The sequence below is a fragment of the Protopterus annectens genome, chromosome 9.part0, assembly GCF_019279795.1.
Source record: "Protopterus annectens isolate FY-2018-M chromosome 9.part0, PAN1.0, whole genome shotgun sequence".
Taxonomy (NCBI): Eukaryota; Metazoa; Chordata; order Ceratodontiformes; family Protopteridae; genus Protopterus; species Protopterus annectens.
In genome coordinates, this window is record NC_056743.1 from 805061312 (window position 1) to 805087812 (window position 26501).

At 38.1% G+C, this 26501-nt stretch overlaps 1 protein-coding gene across 1 annotated transcript in view; it reads left to right on the plus strand.

Moving 5' to 3' along the window:
* Positions 1 to 12472: 12472 nt before the first annotated feature.
* Positions 12473 to 26501, plus strand: part of TFCP2 (transcription factor CP2) — a 1028615-nt gene continuing 1014586 nt past the window's right edge. Inside the window, exon 1 of the mRNA XM_044083452.1 lies at positions 12473 to 13219. Coding sequence (XP_043939387.1) covers positions 13098 to 13219 — 122 coding nt within the window. The 5' untranslated portion in view covers positions 12473 to 13097. The remainder of the gene's footprint in view (positions 13220 to 26501) is intronic.

The following is a 26501-nucleotide window of genomic DNA, read 5'->3' on the forward strand; positions in this document are numbered from 1 at the left end:
CTATACTTAACTGCAACTTCCAAGCCTAAATTCCCTCCCTTTTAACCAGGCAGCAGCCAGGAAAAGAAAGGAGAGCAAACAGATCAAAAAAAAAAAAAAAACTCCCAACAAGCCGCCACAACTAGAGATAACACATTTTTCAGCCTTCCCACCTCACACTCAGCAGATCTATAAACAAACTATTCTCTGCCAAAATATCCCAAATCACAGTTTTATCCACCCCCTTCCCCTGGATCCAGGCTAAAACACCAGATGTCTCCTCCTAATTCACAAGCATCAGTAAACTTTGATCACAAGCCGCAACCCACAGCTTCCCAGAGATGAAAACGGCAACATACAACAGCTACCAGACACTGCCGCATCCACACACACACCATGTCAGGCTTAATCAAACAGCACTCAGAGCTATGATACCTGCCATAATTGATATTAACTATGTTTAGACAGAATAATAATGACATTTGTACTAGCTGCCAGACATGGCTGCATCAGGATTGATCAAACAGCACTTGAAGCTATGATACCTGCCATAATTGATATTAATGGGTCTATATTAGATCACCGAAAGCTTAGGTAAGCAAATGGTGATTAATCTACCCCATATAAGCGAAAGCTTACAAAACCGAACTGTCAGAACAGCGTTTTTTTTTCCAAGGGGGAAAAAAAAAAGCACATTAAAACATGATATTAAATGGGGGGCTTTGCCACCCCCACACCCCCGACATGGGGGCTGTGCCCCCCACACCCCCCAACTTAAATATACCAACTCCGAGACCATACTACAGTGCTGAAAATGGCAAAGTACCAAAGCGGCCAAGCAAATGCTTTCCCAGGGAAAGAATTTGCTTACATGCCGCTTCGATATTTTGCAGTTTCAGTTTTGTCAGTTCGACCAAGATGCATTCGAAAACATGTGTCTTCGGTCTGCTGATAGGAACCTAATATTAATTATGTTTAGACAGAATAATAGTGACATTTGTACTAGCTGCCAGATACAGCTGCATCCACACACACCATATCAGGATTGATCAAACAGCACTCATAGATTGATAGGTAGGTACTAGACTATCGGCCCAAGGGCCTATGTAAGCCTAGCCAATAAGGTTCCCTGGCTTACGCCACCCAAGAAAGTTATTTTCCTGTGCCCCTGACGAGCAGAGCCACAGAAGTGATCCCCGGGGTGTATTTCCTATTTCTCATCCACTTATCAAGATTTTTATTGAAGAGTGCTAATGAGAAACTTTGCTTGACATAGATGGGTAGCTTGTTCCAGAGTATGGGAAGTCTCTGGGACAGGAATCTATCTCTCCAGCATGTCCTGTTTATTGTGGTTACAAGGTTTAGGTCCCTAGAGCATGTAGCTCAGAGGGATTGGGATTTCTTTAGGTGTAGCATGTCCAACAGCTTTGGGTTTGACATAGCTTTATATGTTAGGCAGAGATCACCTCAGAGTAGGCGATATGCTACGGAGTAAAGCTGGAGTTTTTTGAGACGGTCAGTTTAGGGCATCTGTTTGAGGCCAGTAATCATCTTAGTGAGGTACTTCTGTGGTCTTTCCAGCTGTGCAGATGTCTTGTGAGGTACATTCCAAAAGAGGCATTGTACTCTGTAATGGGTCTAACAAGTGTCGAGTAGAGGGAAACAATAATCTCTTTTTTCCTAGATGAGAACCCTTTTGTGATGAGGTGTGCCATGTAGAAGGATTTCCTGACTACTGTGGCAATGTGATTATCAAAGGAGAGACTACTGTCCACCTGGGTCCCCAGGTCTCTTATCACACATTTGGCATTAAGTAGACTGCCGCCTATGTGGTACTTCATGGATACAGAGTTTTTACCAAAGGGGATGACAATACACTTTTTGGCATTGAGCTTGAGGCCATGGCTCTGACACCAGGCATCTGTCTCAGTGAGGCCCTTCTGTAAGATGTCCACATAATTTGGGGGCTCAACTATGGCTCCTAGTTTGCAGTCATCTGTGAACTTCATTAGCCAAAGGCCTTCTGTGTTAGCCTGTACTTCAGTGAAATAGATACCAAACAGGAGAGGTCCCAGGACTGAACCCTGTGGTACTCCACTTGTTAATGGTTTGAAGTCAGATTTGGAGTCTGCAACTTTTACAGTGTGGGTTTTGTCAGTGAGCCAAATGGCAACCCATCTTGTGACGTAGGGATTTATACCTAGTTTAGCTATAATTCCAGAATGGGGGATGGTGTCGAAAGCCTTGGCGAGGTCAAGATAGACTGTGTGAACCACCTTACCCTTGTCTACAGCTTTGGTGACTGCCTTAAAGAAGTCAGTCAGGTTCAGGAAGCATGATCTGTTTTCAAAAACCTGAACTGGGTGGGGTCCAGAGTTTGGAGGTTACCAATGTCTTTGTTTATGAGTTCCATGATTATATGTTCCATGGCCTTACAGACCAGGCTCGTCAGGCTAATAGGGTGATAATTCCCAGGATCAGTGGTGGCTCCCCCTTTGTGGAGTGGGATATCTGTTGCTGTGTGCCATTCAGTGGGCACAAAGCCTGATGTGAGACTATGATTGAACATGGTGCTTAGGTGAGGAGCCAGTTCATTTTGAAGTTCGTGTAAAACACAGCCTGGGATGTTGTCCGGTCCCATGGATGCTGTGTTTTTGACTTTAGAGAGTGCAGCTTTTACCTGCGTAGTTGTGATTACAAGGACTCTGCATTCTTCCTGTATAGTTATGGGCCTTTTAGGGGGTGAGAGGGGGTAAAGTTAGCACTGAACCTATCTGCCAGGACGTTGGCAGTATCAGTTGGTTCTGTAATTTTCATGCCGTTGTGCTGTAACTCAGAGCAGATCTGGGTGTTGCCATTGAGATTCTTGACATAGCTATAGAATGCTTTGTGGTTGTCCCTAGAATCAGTGTCCCTAGAATAGTGATACCTGCCATAATTGATATTAACTATATTTAGACAGAATAATGGTGGCATTTGTACTAAGAGCTTGCTACTATTATTTAACCAGGATTTACAAGACATGTCTAAACCATACTTTAACTGAAGATGGCATTAGTCTCCATGACAGCCTTTTTTTTCAAAATACTCTATTGTTACTGCTATTATATATGATGTTAATTTGTTACATTTGAGTCTGAACTCTGATGAATGATGCCTTGTTGAATTAGTTATTTAATTACTTAAATTATTATAAGTAAAAACAATGAAAGATGAACAAGATAAGTATTCACTGAGTTCAAGTAGGGGAATAGAAACTTCTATGGTTGTATTATATGTTGCTTTGTTTGGCTTATATATAATGTAAATAGTAACCCATCTTGACCTACCTTTGTTTGTGAAGAATTATTGGACTGTTTTTGAACATTCTGAATAAATCATTACTGTTTCTCAGTTGTTTAAGAAACCCTCATTTTTTTAAAGACAAACAGATGACAAGTGATGTACCATATCAGTTGATACTTTGAGAGATGTAGCTGTAAGAGTTATTTTTTTGGGACAGCTATCTTGGAATCCGTTTTTGGTTTCTTCTTTCTAGCATCAGTCCAATGATTTGTTTCTTTTATTCTTTTTAGAGTAAGGGCCATCCATTCCATTTCTTCTGGGATAGACACTATGTTGTTGTTTTTGATGAATATAGTAGCATCTTCTAAGTCATTAAAGGTTCTCATCTCATTGGCAAAAAGTATTTTATCTTGGCTGGCAAGGCCAGTTGTGCTTTAATGTTGTTTTGTTTCAACAGTTTTATTATTGGCCAGACTTTTTCCTTTGTTCTAGTATTTTGGAAGAATAATCACTGTCAAACCTTATCAGGCTTTGATTGTATTTTAAGGGTGATTTTCTCCAAGCAGATTTTAATATTAGTTCCTTGTCCAGAAATGAAAGAAAATGTATAACTATGGATCTAGGTGGAGAATTTGTTGAGTTAGAAGCTGGTTTCCCCAGTGGTCTATGCACCCCTTCAATTCCAGATGAAAGTCTCTCTTTCAAGTCTAAAAATTTAGGAATCCAGGTTGTTAAGAATGAAATAATGTCTTCTCCTTCATTGTTTTCAGGCCTTTCCCTGTTTTCTAGGTCATCTGTTTTGTTAAGCAGCCATGTATTCTGTTTAAGCAGAAATTGTTTTTGGAATTCTTCCTCTTTGAGTCTCCCATCAATGTCATTTAGAGAAGTCTCTATATTTGTTATTTTTGTATGGTGTTGCTGTAATAGTTCCTTAAGAGTATCAGTCTGTTTTTGAGAATTTAATTTGAGGTTTTCTAAGTCATTTTTAAAGCCATCCATCTTCAAATATGGTTCCTGTAAGGTAGATGTCATCAATTGCAGTTCTCTTTTCAAAGCAGCATCTGGATGAGAATTCCTTGAGTTGTTCATATTCAGTGACTCAATGTATCTCCAAGTTACTTGACAGGAAAATTTTTGTATATCTCCACCAAAATTGATATTTATGTAGTTTAGTAGTTTATCTATAGATTTCAGACATTTTAAATTTGAAAATGATAATTTTTTCCTATATTATTGTACTAGTTTATGGAGCTCTCAAAATTCACTGCTCTCAGTTGGCCATCTAGGTGCCGCCCCGTTTCTTAGTTTTCTAATGCAACTAAGGAAAGCTTTGCAATCATCTTTGACTTCAGAATCCTGGCTAAGTTCATCGGTTCCTTTTGTGAACCCAATAGTGTTTTTCAGTTTTTTGTAATGCTTTTGATATTTCCTTTATGAGGAGTTTGGGATCTGATATATATATTAAGTTTCTTTCTTTTGTTGTAGAATTTATTTATGATGGTGGGCCATTAGGGTTGTTTATTTTTAAATTTCCCATGATATTTGGTTGTGGTAGGGTCTGCTAGTTCCATGTATTTTTTATATGGATATACATTTCCCTAGTGAAACTTACTGTTGTATCTGATCAGGATTAGTGCAGTCATGAGTGAATATTGATATTCCTTCATAGACTAGGTTGAGACTGGCACATGTGTAGCCCTTAAAGTCGATGAAGTTTATTGTAGAAGCTCCTAGGAACTTAAAGGAGAAGGTCACAAGTTTGTTGTCAGATTTCACTGGGGAAAGAGATACCAGAGAAGTAGTGCAAGGGGCAGCCATATTTGTAAGAATTAGGTCAATAATGATGTGTCCTTTAGTAGTTTTTATTTTACCAACTGCTAAAGAGATTTTTTTATGAAGGCCATGAAGTTTGGGTGTATACTACATTGGAGGCATATGTGTCTCAGTTTATTGAAGGTAGTTAGTCACCCAAAATAATGGAGTTTTTGGTAACAGCGAGATCATTTAGAACCCTGGTGAATCTTATGTGGTCTTCTAGGGACAAAGAAGGTGTTCTGTAACTATCTGTTACTTGATAATTAATGCTATCTAGAGTGATTTGTATGATTTCAGTTTGTGGGGCTCTAGGGATCTGCTTGGAGATAATATGCTCCTTGACAAATATGGAGACTCCACCACATTTGCTATTGGGTCTGATGATATAAGTACAAAATCCAGGTACAAAGAAAGTGCTCCATTTACATTTAAATTAGATCTCAGAAACAATGCAAACATGGATGTTTTCTGTATGGAGATCATCCCCAACATTAGACAATTTATTGTTTATACTTCTAGCATTGAAGAGAGCCAGCCTAATGAGATTCAGTTTTGGGAATGATATGTTTGTCATGTTGGAATGTCCACCAATTGGACTCTGCCTAAAATAGGCAATAAGGGAGCAGCAAAGGCTTTAGCCAGCATGGTAAAGCCTTTAGACAAGAGGTGCAGGCTATCCTTAACAAAACAAGCTGGACTGGCAAGCAACACATCCCATACTAACACATACTGGATCCCCTAGAATAACACCAGCTGTTTAACCAATTATTGAAACCAATTACTTTTTCTTAATATCTAGACATCATTCAAGGTGAAAGAAGGATTCCACTCAGGACCAGTGTGTATTACCTGCATTTGAAACAAGCATGGAATGTTGTGACATGTCTCTCTGCATTTTACTCAGGGTTTTATGCCTCAAGTCGCTCACTTACACATGTACCACTACCATGTCAATGCCATATTTGCCAGGAGTTAGGATCCTTCAGGTCCTTGTAATACCAGAAATCCTGGTGCCTGAAGGACAGCTCACTGTAATGATTTCCTTGTCAAGTCTTGTGAGTGACAACTCAGTGTACTTGACAATAGAATTAATAAATCACTAAAACACTTCTGTTGCTGCTATGGTCCAGATAGGTAGACTTGGCTTGTTTTTGCTCAGGGTGATTCACTAGGTTTACCTTTAAAACACCGAATCACAATGGTGCGATTGCTCATATGAGCGAATCGTAACCATGAAAATCAAAACAGTAACATTTTTACATGTTCAAAAATCAGCAAATCAAAAAGCAGATTTGCTGATTTTCGAACATAAATATCGAAAAACAAATGTAATGAAGTGTAAAGCAGGGGGGGCTGCACCCCCCCACCCCCTACTTTAATATTCTAACTCCGAAATTGCACTACAGTGGGGAAAGGGACCATTTTCCGATCCCCCACTATAGTGCAATCTGTCCCAAAATGCTGAATCTGCAATGAGTGGATGTCAATGTGCATTCGCTGTTTGCCCATTCGAACCTTTTTCCTTTCTGTGTTTGCAAACTTTGCAAACTGCCTTTTGGACAATTGCTGTTCGCCCTTGTGCAATACGCACAAATGAAGGTAAACCGATTCACTATGGCAGGCATGCACAAGCTGAATGAGTAGTCTGATTTTTTTCTGAGACAAATTTGTTTTTGGGAAGTTTTTAGGATTGCTTCTTTCAGAGCCTCGGTATAACACATTTTGATGCAATTAATGAAGGATTGGAGTGGAGATGTCTGACACTTTCCCGCCACATTTTTTCAGTGAGAGGCAAGCCTCCACATTAATAAGATATTTACACCTCTCACAGATGGAATTATTAATGTTGGGAATAAATTCATTAACTGTGAGCATAAGGCATTTAGCATGTTATCTTAGGAGATATAGTGCTAAAAGCCTGGCAACAGAGTTGACTCTTATCAGACTGACCTTCTATCTTGTCCAGTACACAGGTATTTAGATGAGCAATGTAAAGGCAGTGGGGGATGTGTATAATTATTGTAGAATACATAAAATATGCAGAAGGCTCTCCATTGATTGGTAGTCTTATCCAGATGTTGCCGATTTTAAAAGTCAAATGGAAAAAAAAGAATTGCTACTTCTAGGTACTGGACTGTGCAGTAAGTAGGCAGGAAAATATGAAACAATGGGTAACTCAGGCTTTAGCAGTCTAAGGGGAGGAACTTCCAGTTTGAACTTATATTATTCACTAGTATGAGCAGATGAGATAAGACTGGGAGAAGTTCCTAAAGACAATTTGTAGGAAGAGAATATAACTAAAGAAACACTGTGTATAAAAGAGCAACACTTGTTAATTAGGTGGGCACTCAGTATTCCGGATCTGTGGAATACAGTGGGAAAAAAAGAGTATTTAAAATACCTTAAATGGAATGACTTTACAAAATGATACATTTATGTTTACTGGCAGCACCCAGTGAAGAGGAGAGGGAGGGGATTTTATGGTCAAATTAATATAATTTGCTGCTAACAAGAGGCACAATGGATTTAAGAACACAACAAGAACAAGGTGGAAAAGTAGGAAAATGTATTTCAGCCACTTTGCTTTGTTGTTGAACAGTGTGGGACTGGCAAAAACACAAGTGGAAGGCTTGATAGAAAGCTGTTGTGCCTCAGACAGTAAGACTCACACTTGCACCTTACCCCTAACTAGAAGCAGTCACAACTCAATCAACTTAATCTGGCTGTCAGTTTCTCTTAAAAAATACAACCATGATTTATAAGCCTTTATGACTTTAGGTTGAAAGGAACAGTGGGTAAAGCAAGGCAAAACATGATTGTAAGATGGGCTCCCTGGATGGGTACATAGGCAAAGTTAGACAAACAGACAAAAGGGACTTAATGCTCTCAGCCTCCTCTTCTCTCAAGTCTGGACACCTGCACAAAGTAGCAGGACTTGCTTTATATAATGCTGCATGTAATGATTATTCCTGATATGTCAAAGTGTTATTGTTAATGTAGTACCACACAATTAATTTGTATGTTTTCTTTTATATTGGTTTACTGTCAGTAAACTGCTTTTTGTTGGTGAATAAAAGTTGATCAAATTAAAAAAAAAAAAAATTTAATTCAAAATCAGATCACTTAAAAGGCAAAACAGTACAGCTATTTACTGGAATTACTGGCTATAGGTTTAAAGAGCTTTAGAACACTTTAGGCAGATGTTACAGTGTCAGAAACAACAAAACACTGATTAAAATTACTTAAAAACTATTTTAAAACAGATACATGGTATTAACTTAAAGACAGAAAATAAGGAAGAAAATGGCTAAAACAGATATAGACCATTAAAATGAACGTAAAAACAGACAGCAATAAATTAGTTTTTTTCAGGCACTTAGCGCTGATGTTAAATAGCCTGTGACTGGCAAAAAAAAGCATGGAAGGCTTGATAGAAGGCCCTTGACTCTCAGACAATACCAGTCACACCCATCTGCATGAATGACATATTATGGGTATGCTGACATCTCTTCTTTGGATAATTGTTACTGAATGCTTTTCAGGTAGCACATATATGCACTTCTTGTGTCATTTGAATCAATATTCCTGAGCAATACATTATATTTCTTGTTTTCCTGTGTCTGATTAATATAAGATGTGACTCGTATCATTTGAAGCATCTTATCTTCCCAGCTAACTTGGCATTTTTATTTTACCAGCACTGAACACAGCCCTGTACACAGCTTATTTATTTCTTGAAAGAAAAATAAGACTGAACTATTTCTATTAATGATAAGTGTTGCTCAGGGGAACTTATAAATTGCTTTATTAACTGCCTTTCTAAATTAATGTCAGTCCATCTCAGAAATTATTTTAGTTTTCTTCTGTCAGTGATCAGTGTAGAATTATGCAAAGACCCTTTAGTTGTTCTTCTAGCAATTTTTCATGTATCTGTGGTAAATACACTTTGCTCCCATATCAGCTATGTAAAGTTCCCTGCCTGGGGCTGTATTTCACATTCATATCATACTGCTTTAGATTAAGTGAGATCCTTTGCAACCTCTGAGGAGCTTTATACAAGGATTTTCTGAATATGCTTTGCAATGGGTTGTGGTATGTTTCCATCTGAATGTCTTTGCCACATAAATATGGAATTTCACATATTCATATACTGTTGCTAACAGCTTTTTTTCTGAGCATATTTCTTTTCTGCATATTGTAAAGGCTCTTGACCCATAAGCAAGTGATATATTATCTTGAAGGATTATAGCTCCTATACCATTCTGGCTGTTGTCTTCTTATAAGACACTATATTCATATAATAGCATTTTAAAATTGCATCAGTAGCTAGTTTATTAGGCATGTCAAAACTTTTGTTTTATTCCTAAATCCAGTCCCAAGTACCATTCGTATGTCAGTTTCAATGTTGTCTTTATTAAGGTGATTTATCGCAAAGCACAGAATACAATTAAGAACAATAAGCATAAATATGTAAAGAATGAATGTGAATACAAAAAAGGTACCTAAAGAGATAAAAAAACTGTAAAACAGCATGCATTGAAATACAACTGCAAGATGTAAAGCACCAGTGTCTGGCTTCTCCAATGGCTTTCTCAGAAACTTAAAACTGTACAACATGAACAATTATGTGCTTTAGTAATGTTATAGTGCCATTAACTTCATGTGAGAAGGGCCACCACCCTTTAACTCACCAAGTAAACACCATAATTAGTTATTGTTACATTAGCATTTAATTAAATTAGCTTAGCAAGTTATGGGTAGTTTGAAGCAGATGGAAACCTCCTCTCATGAAGTCTGCAGCACAATATCAGCACAATATTGTCATGAAATATAATGTTGCTGTAATATCATGCAAGGGAGATGCAGGCCCATTAACTCCTCCTCAATTTAAGGACTGTGTCTTACTAATTCTTTAAGTAGCTGAGGGTTTAAGCGGGGTAGTGGTCCCCCTTACATATATAAAATGTGGGGTAGTAGCTACCCTTACATATATAATGTACAGCAACATATTATTAAAAGCACAAAAAAAAAGTCAACAGAGCAATGTTAAAGTTTGCCACATCTGTCAGTATAATGTATTAATGTAATGTAGCTATTACATCACGAAGTGGGGATACCTCCAACTTTAATATGTCTTAGTAATTTATGAAGTGGGGTATATGAGAGGGGCAGCCCCCAGTTTGTGTCACCTTTACAAGCCCCATTGTTGGTTGTAATTGTTACATTTGTTTATACCGTTTTTGGATGCTGTGGCTGGTGCACCATGCTGAGAACCAGAATGTAAATAAATAAATGCGCGCGCGCACACACACATAGTTCTCAACCTTCCATCTCCAAAATGAGGAACACTTGCTTTCATAATGTGGAACAAATGGGCAAAATGTGGAACACATACCAATGTCTTACTAACAACTTCAACTAGGAAGGTCATAGGATAGTTAAAATATGCTGGTTTTACTTATAAGGAAGATCCTTTAATGAATTAATATGATTAATTTCTATTTACCATGGATTTCACTTAAAAAAATTCCTAACGCTGAATGTGTGACAGACTCTTTCAATGTGGAACTTTCAGGAACATGAACTTTTTAAGACGCCAAATGAGGTGCGTTCCTCGTAATGAGATACACTTGAGAAGTATGCACACACACACGATGCAAGAGTCACATTGCTTTGCAAAAAATGTTATTGATTAAATTTAACATCCGTTTTACTGTTGAAGATTAGGGTTACCACCTGTCCCACTTTGCGAGGGACAGTCCCTCTTTGGGCAGTTGTGTCCTGACAAAAATTGTAAAAAACTGCAAATGTCCTGAGATTTTATGACAAAATTATTTCCTGTATTTTATGTAATAGTTGCATAAAACAGTTATTCTGTATGTAAAATACCTAAATGTTATAAGAAACAGAATAAGCAACTAAAATGCTACAAGAATAAGCTTTTATTTAGGCAAAAAAGTTAAGTTCTATCCTTTGTACTGACCGTGGGTATGTGTCGGCCTGTAAAATCTTATGTTTGTACCAAAAATGTCCCACTTTGGCCATTTGAAAAGGTGGCAACCCTATATAAGATTAAAATATATTTTTGCAATACGTTTTTCATTTACAGTAGAAATAAAGCCCTCTCCCAAAGGTCAGAGTTTTCCTTTATTGGTCAAGTTGTTAATACAATACTAGGTTCGTGGTATGAATTGCACTGCATGCTTGTTTGGTTAAAATCACATTCGTTGTGGTTTTGAAGTTGAAAGGAAAAACTGCTCTTGGGGGGAAATAGTGCCTAATAGCTCAGAGACTACTTGTTGGCCTACTGACAATGACAACCGCACTGAATGTTGGGTTGGGGGGGATCGGATGTTTTAGTTCTCCGACAAGGATCGAAGTTTTCCATTTCTACGGAGTTCTTTAAAATATTGTATACATACGTTTGTTACACAGCTTTGCGCATTACAGTTTGACATTTCACTCTCGGGTATGAGTAGTAGTAGGCGTGCTTAGACTACATTAAGGGCGGGCCACGGACTGACACGGGTGGGGTTTGCTACTGCGCAACTTGAGCGTTACTTTTTTCCCCACTACCGCCAGTTACTAAATATCATGCGTGTGGAATCGAGTATCACTAAACTGTCAAATCAAGCCCTACTTAAAAACTCACGTCATTCATAAGTACTAAGATGCAACTCCATACTCTAATGAAAAAAAAAATACAAACGAAACAAACAAGTACAGTATCCAATGCAGTTCCCCTGTGTTTCTCTCAAACACTAGATGGAGTTGGATTCAAGAATAAATAAAAATCAGGCAGCATTTCTATAACCATTGCCTCATGGTCTTGTTACTGAAATGATCTAGTTCGGTTAGTTACTTATTCTGGTTTCTATGAACTAAAACACCAAACCCCCTAAGAAAATATTTTTAATTTTCCACCGGAGTCCATGCGTGATCTTCTGCTTTCCATCATATACCTTTTTCCAAATGTATCCAGCGATTTTTCATTCAGGTTCCTGGATGCACATTTTATGCATGGACAGCAAGGGCAGTACGTGCTGCAAAACAGCTTCATGTAGAAAGTGACAATCCAAATGTATTTATTTGCCGTCATTTAAACCACAGTTGTTACTTTTTCTTTAAACTCATTTTTCCATGCGTCCAATTGAATATAACTGCTAAACAGGAAAATAAGTCAAATATACACGTGCTAAACGTTGTTTATCGGTAAGCAAACCAGCCAACCGCTTACTGCATATTTTATTATTATAAAAGCAGTGGAACTAACCAACAACTGAGAAGTCGAGTAATAGTTATAACAGCTATGCAAAGTATCACAACAGCGACCAAGCCGCGACAGCCCCGCCTACTAATTTTTTACCGATTGGTTGAGATTGTTGTCACTAACTTTTGCGTGCGAAAGGGCATTTGCGTCAGGTATTCCTAGTCGTCTCCATATTGAAGTCTGTAGGGTTTTCTGTGTTTTCTTGTTACACTTTCTTGTATGGTGACATTTTGTGTTTATTCAAGTTATTAGACGAGCTGAGGTTATCTGTAAATGAAGTAGTCGGGGGATAGAATCGTGTTTCTTCTTTCAGATGGAACAGAGCGGAATCCTCAGTCTTTTGTTGTATGAGTTAGGGTACCCCTTCCCTCTCCTCGCGTTTTAACGTGAGGCTGGTGGCAGTGGCCACCTCTGAGGGGCGGAAACGTTAGGTTTGTCTCACTTTGCTGCAGCAGTCAGGGGCTCGCAGCTAAGCAAGTGGTATCTCTCTTACTACCGGGAAGGTGAACGGACGGTATAGTGTACTATTTTCTACCCATTCTCGGTGGGATCCCTTCCTTTCCAGAGATCTCTTGGCAGTAGAGTGTTCCTTTTCTACCTTAATAGACGTCTTTGTTTACAGTTTTTTTACAGAAATTTTGTTGTACTTTTTTTTTTTTTTGTAAAATGTTGCATCAGGAAGTTCCGTTTTAAATGGCACATTTAGGATAGTTTTTAAATTTTCTTCAATCCTGGGTACATTTCAAAGATGGCTTGGGCGCTGAAGTTGCCACTGGCGGATGAAGTCATCGAGTCTGGGTTGGTTCAGGACTTTGATGCCAGTCTCTCTGGAATTGGTCAGGAGCTTGGAGCTGGTGCATATAGTATGAGGTATATCTATTTTCTTTTCGTGTTCTTTTAAAATTAAGTATTAGCTGAATTCGGATTTTAATCCACTCCAGTAAATAATTGGTACCACAGTTTACCTATAGCAGTCGAGAGTAACACTGTGTCTGCTTAGCAGTAGCTTACTGTGATTTTTCCATTGCACTTGTAAGGAGATAAGACTCCGTCGTGAAGATTTTTTTTGTGGGATTTTGATAGTAATTGCGGCCATCATCTTTCCTTTTGCTGTGAGTGGTGTGTGTCTGTCTGTAAGCTTGTGTCACTGACATACTACTGTCTCTTGATTTTAATAAGCTGCTGCCTTTTCTATACCGCCAATGGATATCAATAATTGTGTGGAGTGAACTGTTGTAAATTAAATTTGTAGTTATTAATAAATTATGTGGTAGGTGCTTTGCGTTCATAATATTTGTATGCTGTAAGAAAGTGACAATTATACACTTCAGTTTCTTTTAGTAAAGCTAATCTCTCTATATATGTGTGTGTGTATATATGTGTGTATGTGTGTATATATATATATATATATATATATATATATATATGTGCGTGTGTAATATATATATGTATGTGTATGTATATATATGTGTGTGTGTGTGTGTGTGTGTGTAAATGTATAGGAGGCTTACAATTTCCATATCTTAAAAAGTTTAGTGATGGAGTGATAGTTGACAGCTTTGATATGTGTGCTTGCTGAGCGAATGTTACAACAAAATTGGTGGAAATTCCATTTACAGTAAGACTCGTTTCTGTTTTTGTGCAGCTTTTATTTGTAATAAGGTAGTATTACATTTTGCTTTTAACGACCATGACAGTACCAAGTTAAGTAAACAAGTTTAATGGCTGAAGTAGTTGATTGATCTGCTGACTTGTTTACTTATTTTTCTTGCTTGACCAGTTTTGCTGTTGAATACTTATCAAAGAGTTGTTGCATGTTGGTGTTTGGTTCTGGTTTTCGTGAAGACCTTGTTCACCTTTATTATAACCTGTTTTGCAGAGCAAGAATGAACAACAGAAAGAAGAGAGAACACTAGAGTTTACCCCCCCCCCCCATATGGAGTAGTATGTGCATTGGTAATATTGGCGTGCGATGCACAGATTTTTGCAGGTGTTTTATTAATGTGGGTGGTTCCTTGTTAGTTGATGCCAAAGCAAACAGTATTTTTGACAAGATGTACAGATAGACGTAGTAACAGCAGAAAATTTCCCTACACATAGCTGTCATTTTCAGTATTTAAAGGGCATAATGAGACTGAGCTAAAATGATCTCTGAGTGAGTTAATGTGTTGTATTAAATACAATAAAGTCGGAAATATAAAAAATATATAAAATATAATATGAAAGTCTGAAATATAGCCCAATAACCACACAAAACTTATCATTTTGGTTTTTAGTACTCATAGATACTTAATTTGTTTGAGGTTCCTTTTTTCATTTACAGCTGGCTTTGGTAGCTGCTCTGGCTCCTTGATTTATACTGAAGAACCATCATCTGTGTTGTGGCAAATTTCCTTGCCTTCATATTTTTATCAGATTGATTTTGGTGGTGGTTAGTGTCATTTCTGGAGAATAAAGCTTGGCAGAGAGTACTGCCTCATGGCAGGTTATGGTCCAATTTACTTGTAGCCTAACAGTTGGGGGTAGTAATTTTCTGTGCTCAGGGTAATATTTTATTCCCCTTGGGGCTTTTCTCCCCATTGTGTCTGCCAACCCTTAGCTGCCCTGCAGGTTTTGACTCCATTTATTACCAGATGTAGGGAGCCCAACCATCATCAGAATAAGACCCATCTGTAGGAAGGGGGTTGTCCTCATCCTGATGGTCTGGCATCATCCCCAAGGACTGTAGTGTGTTTCAGGACTAAGCCTATTGTGGAATAACCCAGCACACTTTCCGTCAGTGTTAGCTATGTCATGGTGGGTAAAAGCAAGGGGTATTTTCCTTTAGCATAAGTTCCCAAAGTAGGTGATTGATGTGAGTACCTTATCACTGTGGTGTATTCTGCACCTTTTCCCTGATGTTTGCTTTTCCCCACATGTACATCCCTTGAAGGCCACGCAGTCTGGCTTGGTAGTGCCAAGCCCATGTTCCCCTATCTTAAGTCACTATTATGTAATTCTTTACTTGCTTGAGAAGATTTGTCTGCCCAGGAACACTTTTCTGCTCACTCGAAATGGGCAAGCTGGCATAATTTGCTCACTCGCACCCAGCCCTCTTGAATCTCAAGTGCCCAAACTGCTAATAGAACTTGTGGTTGTCTGGGTCATATTCTTTGCTTCCTTAGTCAACTCCAGAGAGCTGGGCTTGCTTGATCAGAGTGATTTGTTTGAAGATTTCAGTACACCTGAAGGTTTCTAACTGCCAAAACTGTATTAGTGTGGACAGAATAACTGGGGCTGATGATCTGTTTTCATTGGGTGGAAGAGTGCCATGAAAAGTACAGACAGAAGTACAGAAAATTACATTTAATCTTTTCTTTCTTTTGTATATACTTAGTCTGGCCTTTCATTCCCATTGAAGTATAATGTATAGACATTTCATTTTATCTGTATTTTTTATTACTTAATGATGTTGGTAAAGTATTATTGATTGACTGTAGCTTCTTTAATATTAGAGTGACTTTTCATTGTTTATATTTTGACCCAACAAAAAGTTAATTAAAACGTGAAAGAAAATAATTTATTTCAAAGATTGCTTGTGATGAGTAAGAATCCTTGCACAGGAGAAGGCAGTATTGGAACTTGTTAGGATAGTTGGAGGATCCAAAAGAATGGGGGAAGTGGGAGAACATTAAGGCAAGTCAGAAAAGGAGCTGACTAAAAGTGAATAGAAGTGTTTAAATTGAAAAATGGATGTGAAAGCCTGCTATTGTTGCTAACTCAAAATTGATAATGATACCTCGTAGTTGCTAAACACACAGGCTGTGTGTTTTATCTCTGTCTTGTCTGTTTGTTAGTGGTCTGCTAGGTTGTATATAGTGTTGCTAACTTGCTTCTTAAAAATGTTTACTGATTCCACCCTAAATATTTGTGTCATATCTGTCCTTTGCTTAATGGTAAGGCTTCTGGCTCACAGCTGCAGATTCTGGCACCCATTTTTCACCTCTGTCCAGTGGCTGGGTGGAACTTGCATGTTTAGTCTGTGGGTTTCTCCCATTTCTAAGAAACATGCCAGTTGATGTAGTTACGTTAAATAATTAAAAACTTGTGTGTGAGCATATTTGTATGTGAATGTCTTATAACACAGATGCGTGGACACGTGTGTACATCTCTCTACCTAAATAGAAAAATGTTAGCATATTCTATTTAGATATGTATTTGTGCATGTGTATATTTACACGTGTGTGTGTGTGTGTGTGTGTGTGTGTATGTATGTATGTATATATATATATATATATATATATATATATATATATATATATATATATACACACACGTGTGTGTGTGTGTATATAGACATATATATAAAATGTGGATATACACACACACACACACACACTGCATTTACCCTTGCTGTTTCTTCCCTGGGCTGCAGCTGAAAAGTACCTGAACAGGACCATTTTTATTTGCCTGGTTAATAAGTAAAATAAAATTCCACATATCCGCAGTTTTCTTCATGTACTGTAATACTTCATTTTCATTTAAGTCCTGCAGTATTGGAAGCTTTGTCCGCCTGCATCTCTTTCAGTAGCATATGCAGGGGAGACATAGTCCATAATTTATAGATTAAAGAAGAACTGTTCTATTTTTTAATTATTTAATGTGTTTACTCACGTCATGGTATGAGTGAAGTTACTTTTACCTTAATAATGTAAGGCTTAGCTGGATGAGAGGTGACTGCTCCTTGTTAGAGGCAACGACATGACTGCTTCCTTCCCTTAATGCTTATTCTTCTTCCAGAAGAGAGCAGTTCAACAGTTTCTGTGACCCTATCTTTGTGTGCAGTCCTCAGAGTAGTCCCTAGTGGTGTTGATCAACAGCTTGTCTATTAGCAGATCAGCTATGTATAGAGTGCAGTTGTTTTTTTCCAATGACCACTTTTTCGTGTATCACTTATAAGAAGATTAAAACTTTTAAAGGTGTGAGGGCCATGTTGTTCTCCTTGGTGATTCCATGCATACTTAACTGGACTGAGGATTGTTACACTGACTGGGTGGGAGGTTGGCATAATGGTTAAGGTGTTTACCTTACAGACACAAGATGCAGGGTTTGATTCACACATGGGGTAATTGGCTAGGCTTAAATGGCCTGTAAGAGAAGTTGGCCTAGTACTGATCTGTGAACCTGAAAATGCATGGAAGTGGACTTCTAGAGCTGTGAAGAACCATGTTTGTAATAAAGATGTGTCCAGGATAGTAGTTTTAGGTGTTTGCAATAATTTTGTACCACAGTGCATCAGAGTTTGCTTCACTAACCCTGGCTGATGGGAGATCCATTTTTTTCCCCAGTGAAAACCCTATTTGTTTTATTTTCAGTTCTGTAGATTTTTTTCCTCTTTCTCTGCTCCTCATTGTTTGAAATTCTGAGATTGTTGCATTTTATTTGTATTGCCTTTAGAGAAAGGGGGGTGCTGTTTCTTTTTTGTTTTTGATGTTCTTTACCTTTTTGCAAGCAGGTGTACTGCTTTGCTATTGTGATATTTGTGTGTGTTTTGGGAGGGAAGTGCTTTTTCTATGCTTAGCTATACTAAATTTTATTTTTGAATAGTAAAAATGCTATTTCCTCTCCAAATTATTTATATTTGGATAGATTTAATATTCACTTTTCAAAACTTAATTGTCAAACACATTGTTTTTTAAGATTTTTGAAGACTTCTTTTTCAGGGTAGGCTGGATGATGATGTGTTCATAGGTGATAACTAGGGCACCAACCCTAAGAGGCCTTTTTAAACCTTGGCTTGTATTTTATACAAATGACGTAATAAAGTAGTAAGGGGTATGTAGTTGTGTTTTACATGGCAGAGCATCTACAGCATCAAAACCCCTTCTGTGTAGTAGGGGGATTTCATGGCGTAAATATCTGTTTTCCTATCCATTGATCCAGGTTACATTTAAATAGGGTGAGTAACAAACTCTTTTTCACATTGATGGGAAGCCTATTTCAAAGGAGAGGCAGTCACCGAGAGATGCATCTGTTCCCCCTCCAAGGTGTTCATTTATTACAGCTGTGGTTTAGATCCTTGTATTGCGTATCTATAATGCTGTCAGACTTGTTGATGCACATCAAGACTCTTGGTATTGGATCAAATGATGCCTTGTATAAGCTGGCTACAGATCACCTCTTTAGTCTGTAGGAGACTTGAATATAAAGTTAATTCTTTGAGGCAGTCTGCTCACACCCCTTATATTATTTTTATAAAGAACCTCACTGGAAGTTCCAGTTGTTGCATATACCCAGTAAGGTACACGCCGAAGGGAGCATTGTATTCCAGGATTGGTTTGAGGGCTGAGTACAGTCGGACATCTGCAGGCCTGGATGCTATGGCCCTTTTAATAAGTTTTGCAGTATTGAATGATTTCTTTAAAACAGTTGCCACATGGTGGTCAAAAGCCTGGTCACTGTCTAAATATGTTTTCAAGTCCCCATCCACTGGATCTACTCTTAGGGGGTATATTGTCTGTGAGGCACTTCACAAAGGAGGCTGATTTTCCAAAATATACTGTTACACATTATTTATTTTTGTATTTGTTTAGTTTTAGATCGTGACTGTGACATCAATTATTAGTACTTTAAACTCTCTTTGAGGATGTTGATGTCTTTGGGGGAAGAGACTAATCATGCTGAGCTTGCAGTTATCTACAGACGTGGTCAACCAGTGGCCTTTAACCTTAGCTTTGACTTCAGAAAAGAGTTGCCCCAGCAACGATCCCCGAGGGACTCTGCTTGTGACTGGCTTTGTTGTGGAGGTATGGTCTGTTGACCTGACTTCATGCATCCTGTTTGAGTCAGCTGGCTGTCCAATGGGTGACACAGGTTTACTCCTAGTTTTGTGAGCTTGTCAACAATACTCGTGTAAGTAGTAGTGTCGAATGTTTTGGCCAGTTCCATAGCTTTGGTGACTTTCTTGAAGTAGTCCACCAGTTTGAGCAGGCATGATGTGCCCTTGACAAATTTAAACTCTATTGGATCCAGTGTCTGAAGATTTCCTGTGTATTTATTTATATCTGTGGTAATTCTTTCCATGGCGTTGCATATGAGACTAGTCAGACCTGTAGGTCTGTAATTACCCAGGTCAGTAGATGGTTTGCCCTCTTTTAGAAAGGTAACTTTTGCACTCCTCCAAACTGGGTTTGGGTCTAGTGAATGGAGGCTAAGATTGAATAAGAATACTAAAGGGTCAGATGGGTCATATTCCATGCTATTCAGGAGGCGCGCAGAAGTATTTTTTCAGGGCTCACAGATGTATTTTCCTTTGGAGAACTTGTTCGTTAGTGATAGTGGAGTTTTGGTCGAGGGTATGATGCAGCAAGTTCGCTCCAGACATCCTGTGTTTGGAGGGAGTTCTTAAACCCAGTCTCACCAAGGAAACTTTTTAAGTTGTTACAGAGAGATAGATGATCACAGACATGACAATGTGATGTATTTGCTGGTATTGTTTTTGGTTTAACTGTATAAAAAACTTTGCATTTAATACAATGTATAGATGAGCATAAAATAACTGGTTCTTATCATTTTAAGAACTTAACTAAAGAGCAGTTGTGGTGCAGCAGTAGCGTTGTTGCCTCACAGCAAGAGGTTCTCCCGTTTGATTCTTGGGTTGGGAGTGCCTTCTGTGTGGAGTCTGTGGAGTCTGCATGTCCTCCCCGCGGTCGAGTGGGCGTTCGAAAGACATGCGTTGAATGGGCATGCCTTCATTGAAGGTTGGGTGTCAGGCTGGCAACTCGACACCATAAAAACCAACTGCCAATCATTAGCGGACCGGAGTTCCGCTGTGGCGACCCCTAACCGGGCAAAGCCGAAAGACAAACAACAACAACTAAAGACCAGTTAGAACTTTTTGTCATGGAATACATTTTCACTTTTGTCATTTTTTGGAAGAGCTTATCCAAGTTCGGAGAAATATTTGGATCAATATTATTAGTAAAAGTGACTTTCAAGATGGCTGCACACTGATTTAAAAGCGTAACGTCAGTTCTCCCAGTGTGAAAATATAAACTAAGAAAAAGGAGTAGTGTTGAAAAAAAAATGGTAAAATTCAGTTGTAAATACACTGCCACTGCCTGGATGGCAGCAAAGAAGAAATTTTGGAAAACCTGAAGGAAAATCAACCAGAAAAGGTGAAGAGAAAACACTGTGAGAATGATTCTGCAGGTGTTCAGCAATGGTAGTTCAAGTTTCAGCTTTGTTCAAGAGATGGCTTCACTAATTTAGAGTAAATGTACTCAGAGGTGATAAATGAAACATTGAAAGACTATATCAATTCAAACAACAAAAATATGAAAAAAAGTACAATAAGCTTTAACTAGCCACTCAGATGAACTGACTGGGAAAAAAAGCTGACCTCAAGGAAAAAGCTGTCTGAATACGAGGTTTCTTAAGGGGAACTGTTTAAACAATGTAGAATTAGAACGCCAAGCGCACAGTGAAAACCTGAGATTTTTACTGTACCAGAGAAACTATTAATTTTTATGAAGGCATAAATAAGCAACTAAACTGGTGTTTCGCAGCAGAATTTAATTGAAAGGGCACATTGAGCGTGTGCTTCAAACTTGGCCATGAGAAAACAGACAAGACCTGTATTAGTTAAAATGCAGTCATACCTACAGAGAGAGTTGAGACTAACAAAATTGTGTCCGGACGGCAGAGAATTAAAAGATTGGAGACAGCATAGTGTTTTTGTAGAAAGAGATTATTCACTGTACACCAGGCAGAAGAGAAGTAAATTTTATCCTAGCAATAAAGAAATGTGGAGAGGCAGGTGTGAGATTCAAGCTGCTGTATCCAACTGTTTTTTTTTTTTTTTCTGGGGGAAAAAAATCATTGATCGTGGAGGATCAAAGTCATAGAGGGGAAAAAATGTATACACACAAAGTGAGTCAGCAAGCAGAAGGGGGGACTCTGTTTCTCATTCTTCTGACGGTACTTTCATAGAGTCTTTGCTAGTGAAACCTTTTCTAAAGATTCAAAAGAAAATGCTTGAGAGACAGAAGAAAAGGCCAGGAGCTGACTAGAAGAATCAGAAGTAACTTGTACTTGAACCTGAGACTGGTATTGGGAGATGAAGACTATAAAGCATCTTATCACTTTTGTGAAATACACATTTGCAAGAAAAAGTGGCAGAAAGACACTTGAATTTTGTCTTTGTTAAACTTGTGGGTTGTGGGTAGACTGTAAAGCATATACCCAACTTTATTTCATTAATGTTTAGAAGGATACTAAAACGGGGGAAACTTAAGTAAAACAATTTTTTTGTTCTTACTATTTTTGTATAAAACATTTCATGATCTAAATTGCATGTTATATGCAGTAAAGCAATGTTGTGTAGTGAGGGGCATTTTAAATGTGCGTGTGGGGGAGTATTTTCAGTGATTGTTGTATGTTAAAGATGTTAAGGTAAACACGGTCATTTTTAGTTGCAAGAAATGTAGGTTTTACAGTATAACAAGAAAGAAGACAACTGGACAAAAGCAAGTTTAATGTTTGTATGCTGTGCTCTCGGGCTACTGGGTTGGGGTGAAAAGTGCGCTAATTTAGAGTTGTAGAATTATATTTTCTCTTTTGTTTTACAAGTGTGAATGTCTAGATTACTACCTTTGGTGTAAGATGTAAAAGGGCATTTTTGTATGCATGTAGTCTTTAAAAATCAGACAAAATGATGAAAGCCATGAAAATGCTTCTTATGACTGCAAAGTTTGCTATCTTATTTTCCACTGGCAAATGTTCAGTGGAGTTGAGATGTTTGCAACTGAGGGAAGCTGTGTATTTTTTTCTGATAGCAGTTTACAAAAACTTGTAGCTTTTCTCCATAGAAATATACTCAGCAGTCTGCAGGTCCAAGCATTTAATTTTGAGAATTCTGGGTATTCTTTGCCAAGGAAAATGCAAAATGTTAAGGTACAAATAGCAAGCAGTTCAGTGAATTATGGAAACCGAATAAGAGTTAACCTCCTTTGAAGCTTTGATACTTTAATGGAGTTAATAGAGGAGTGTACAATTTAGTTTTATTTAAAGGTAGCCAGTGTACTTTTTAGGACTGCAAGTTCCTGCCTTCTGAAAGCTATCCAGTGCACTTTTTCAGGGCTGAAAGTTACTGCTTTCTGAAAGCATACAGGCTGTTTCCCATATCTGAGAGGGGAAGAGAGATAAGAAAAGAACAGACTGCAGTTGATGTAAGTGGGAGCCCAGGCTGTAACATGCGCTTTAACATGGGTGACCTTAATTTTAGGCTGGATAATGCCTGCATGTGCAGTCATCCGTTTAAGGCAGTTGTTCCCTTTTGGAGGGTTAAACTTTGTTTTGACGATGTACATAGTTCATAGGTAGGTACTAAGCCATTGGTCCTAGGGCCTATATAAACCTAGCCAAAAAGGTACCCTGGTTTTTGCCACCTAAGAAATTTATTTTCCTGTGCCCCTGTCGAGCAGAGCCACAGAAGTGATCCCCGGGGTGAATTTCCTATTTCCCATCCAATCTTCAAGAGTTTTCTTGAAGAGTGCTAATGAGGAGCTCTGTTTGACATAGGTAGTCTGTTCCAGTGTATGGGAAGTCTCTGGGACAGGAATCTATCCCTCCGGCATGTTCTGTTTATTGTGGTGACAAGGTTCAGGTCCCTACAGCATGTAGCTCTGAGGGATTGGGATTTCTTTAAGTGGAGCATGTCCAACAGCTCTGGGTTTGACATAGATTTGTATGTTAGGCAGAGATTGCCTCTGAGTAGGCGATATGCGACGGAGTAAAGCTGGAGTTTTTGACACTGTCTGTATATGGCATCTGTTTGAGGCCGGTAATCCTCTTTTTGTGAGGTATTTCTGTGGCCTTTCCAGTTGTTATAGATGTCTTGTGAGGTACATACCAAAAGGGGCGTTGTACTCTGAAATGGGTCTGAGTGATGAGTAGAGGGGAACAGTGACTTCTCTTTTCTGGATGAGAAACCTTTTGTGATGAGGTGTGCCACATTCTGTGTTTGTTCCAAGTTAATAAGGATGGGGGGTGTTTTGTATTTAGTTTCTTGTTTGAAGGTTTCATTAAAACAAAATCTTGAAAAATGTGACAAAGGTTCAAATGGAGATGAGAAAAAAACAACTGCAGGAAAGATCAACCTGACAAACAGTATATACATGTAACACAAAAGCTGGACATACATATTAAAAAAACTCATGTATAATAGGTGGGAACAATGGCATTTTATCATGATGGGTATGCTGTCCATATCATCCTGGAACATGAATGGCCTTACAGGTATAATTTTAAAAGGAAAGCGTATTGAATTGCATTAAGAAATGCCAAATGCAAATAGCAGTGCTGCAGGAGGCGCATTTGGAAAGCTGTGAATTTGACAAGTGGATTTCAGAGTGGGATATTCAGCAGAATATCGGGGACTGAGGAAAAGCAAAGTAATTGCTAGAGGGGATCCAGTAGTGATGCATAAGGAAAAATAGACAAAAGTATGGTAGATTTGTGGTAGTAAGGGAGGATTATAGTAGCATATATTTATAGTCCACGAAAAGCTGCTATTATGGAGCTTTTAGCAGGAAATGTTAATGGATAGGGACTGGAATTTGATTTGTAACAGTGAGAATGTACTGGGGACATAGAAGTGACAATATAACAAAAGAGGATAGATTTTTGAAGAAGTTTATGAAAATATGTGTATGGAAGATGTGAATTCAGTGGTAGGAACTCTGACAGGATTTACATATTATTCCCTAACACACAGTAACTGGACTAGGCTAGATACAAATTATATTTCATGGGAACGTGCCTTTAATTGACAGCTTTAACACAAATCCAATAACTTTCTGATCATCCACTAATAAAAACTGAGCTAAAATGCAGAGTAATGAAGTAAAAATAAGGCTTAAATGCTTTCCCACCTACTAGTTGGAGAGAAATTTAATGAATGGGTAGTGGAAATTATTCAGGAGTTATTAGGGAAGTTAGAAATTTCTTCAGAAGTTATAACTAGTGAGTGGGATAAAATGAAAGTTGAGTTTAAATATACGGTATAAATAAAAGAAAAATATATGGTTAAGAAGTAACGGAGTTATTTAAAGGGTCTGACAAAGGTTAAAGTATTGCAGAATAAGGGGAGTCTCAGAACAAGATATGCAAATGCAGAGTGCTAAGTGGAAACTAAGGGAGTATCTGGATTGTATGCATGCATTTAGAAAGATTGCAGTTAAGCAGCTATTTTTGATAACTACTCCAGAGTGCAAAAACCTTTTAGCACAATGATTTGGGGAGCAGAACTTTGAAAGGATTATCGTCAAACTGAGGGAACCTATAACTAGAAAAATAACCAGAGATCCTAGAGAGGGTTTAGAGATAGAGGAATGTGGAAATCAAGAAAGAGTACAAATGAAAATAACCTTTAATATAATTATGCTCTCATAAATAGAGGTAGACTACGCTTGACAACCAACTGTTGAAATAGGAGGTGATGAGATTAAAAACAGTGATGTATAATTAATCTTCAGGAAAGTTTCCAGGAGCAGATGGTATTCCTGTGGAAGTTTGGAAATTGGGAGGAAGAAAGTGATAGATTTAGAAGATCTTGTTTAACAGGAGGGGAAACACCGACATCTTGGAAGAAAGCTGTGTTGGCTGCGTTACCTAAAGATGCCAAAGACCCTTCAGAGACAGCTTTATGTAGACCCATTTCAGTTTTAAACCATGCTTATACAGTGTGTGCCATTTCTTTAACTAGTATAGACAAAGGTGTTGCCAGAATTGATTGACGTAGATCATTGTGGCTTTGTGGAGTGGAGGCAATCATTTGACATTAATAGAACAATGATGATGCGGACAGAAGCAGAATGTAAGCAAATACCAGAAAATATCTCTGTTGGTGGGTCTTGATGCAGAGAAAGCATTTGACTGAGTAAGCTATTTTTTTATGAGTAGGCCATTGGAAGCAGTTGCAGTTCCTGATACAATAATAAGGTTTAATTTAGAAGGATATGTTAAAAGATCAGATGCAAGAATTAAAGTGGGAGGGTTCCTCTCATTAAGCTGTGCTTGAGCAAGAGGAACCAGGCAAGGGTGCCATCTTTCTCCTTTACTTTTTTTTTGCCAATGGCTCTAAAAATAAAAACAAAATAAAGGACTCTTATCAGTTTGTACCTGATAATTCCAGAAAAGGACATTTCATTGTTGAAGAGCATTTTCAGACAGTTTTAAGTCTTTTCAGGATGTAAAATTAAAGATAAAACAAAGGCTGTAGTTGTAAATTATGTACCCACACGAACTGGGTCAGCAATAACCATATTTGTGGGTACATACGATCAAGTGCTTAGGAGTATGGATTAAAAAGGCTTTTGTTATGGCAGGTAAGGATATGTGGGAAGAGATTAAAAAGGTAATGTAAAACTTGAGAAACTGGAAACTATTTGTGGATATGGATAGTAAGATGCAAGCGGTGAAAATGTTTAGTCCCTTCAGTTTTGTATATGGGTCAAGCATACTTTCATTACCCAGATAAGTTGTGAACAATAATAAAGGACTGCAAGATCACAAGAATTTATCTGGGAGGGAAAGAGGGCAAGAGTTAAGTGGGATAAGCTGATCCTTCCAATAGAACAAGGTGGCTTGTGTTTACCTGATTTTGAAAGAATACTTTACAGCTACAGTGTTTAAGGCTCATACATCACACAAACAGAAGGCTCTATTTCAAAGTGATGAAGCAAGGGGGAAGTTCAAGAAATAGTGTCTGATTTTGGATACAGGTCCTTAAGGATAGTAATCGTACAGAATAGGTGAAGAGAGAAAGAAGGTTTTGCCTGTGGGGTGACTACAAGTAGGGATACAGAAAATAGGTGAGGGATTGGAATTCGGAGAAATTTGGGAAAGGAACCAGGATACTGGGAGCAAATAACTCAAGCAGGAAAGGTAATAGAGTGGGACGAGGCCAAGAAGACATTTGGATTGCAGACTAGAGACTGCTTTGCCTATACTCTGTCAATCCTAGACAGGAAAAGAGAAGGGGATAGGGGAGTCTTAAAGATCTGCTCTAGTCATGTTTTCGTACTTGAACGCCAAGTTATCACCAGTAAGTGAACAAAATCCTCTGTACTTTTGTTAAAAAACAAACTATTTATTGCATAATAAAGATATG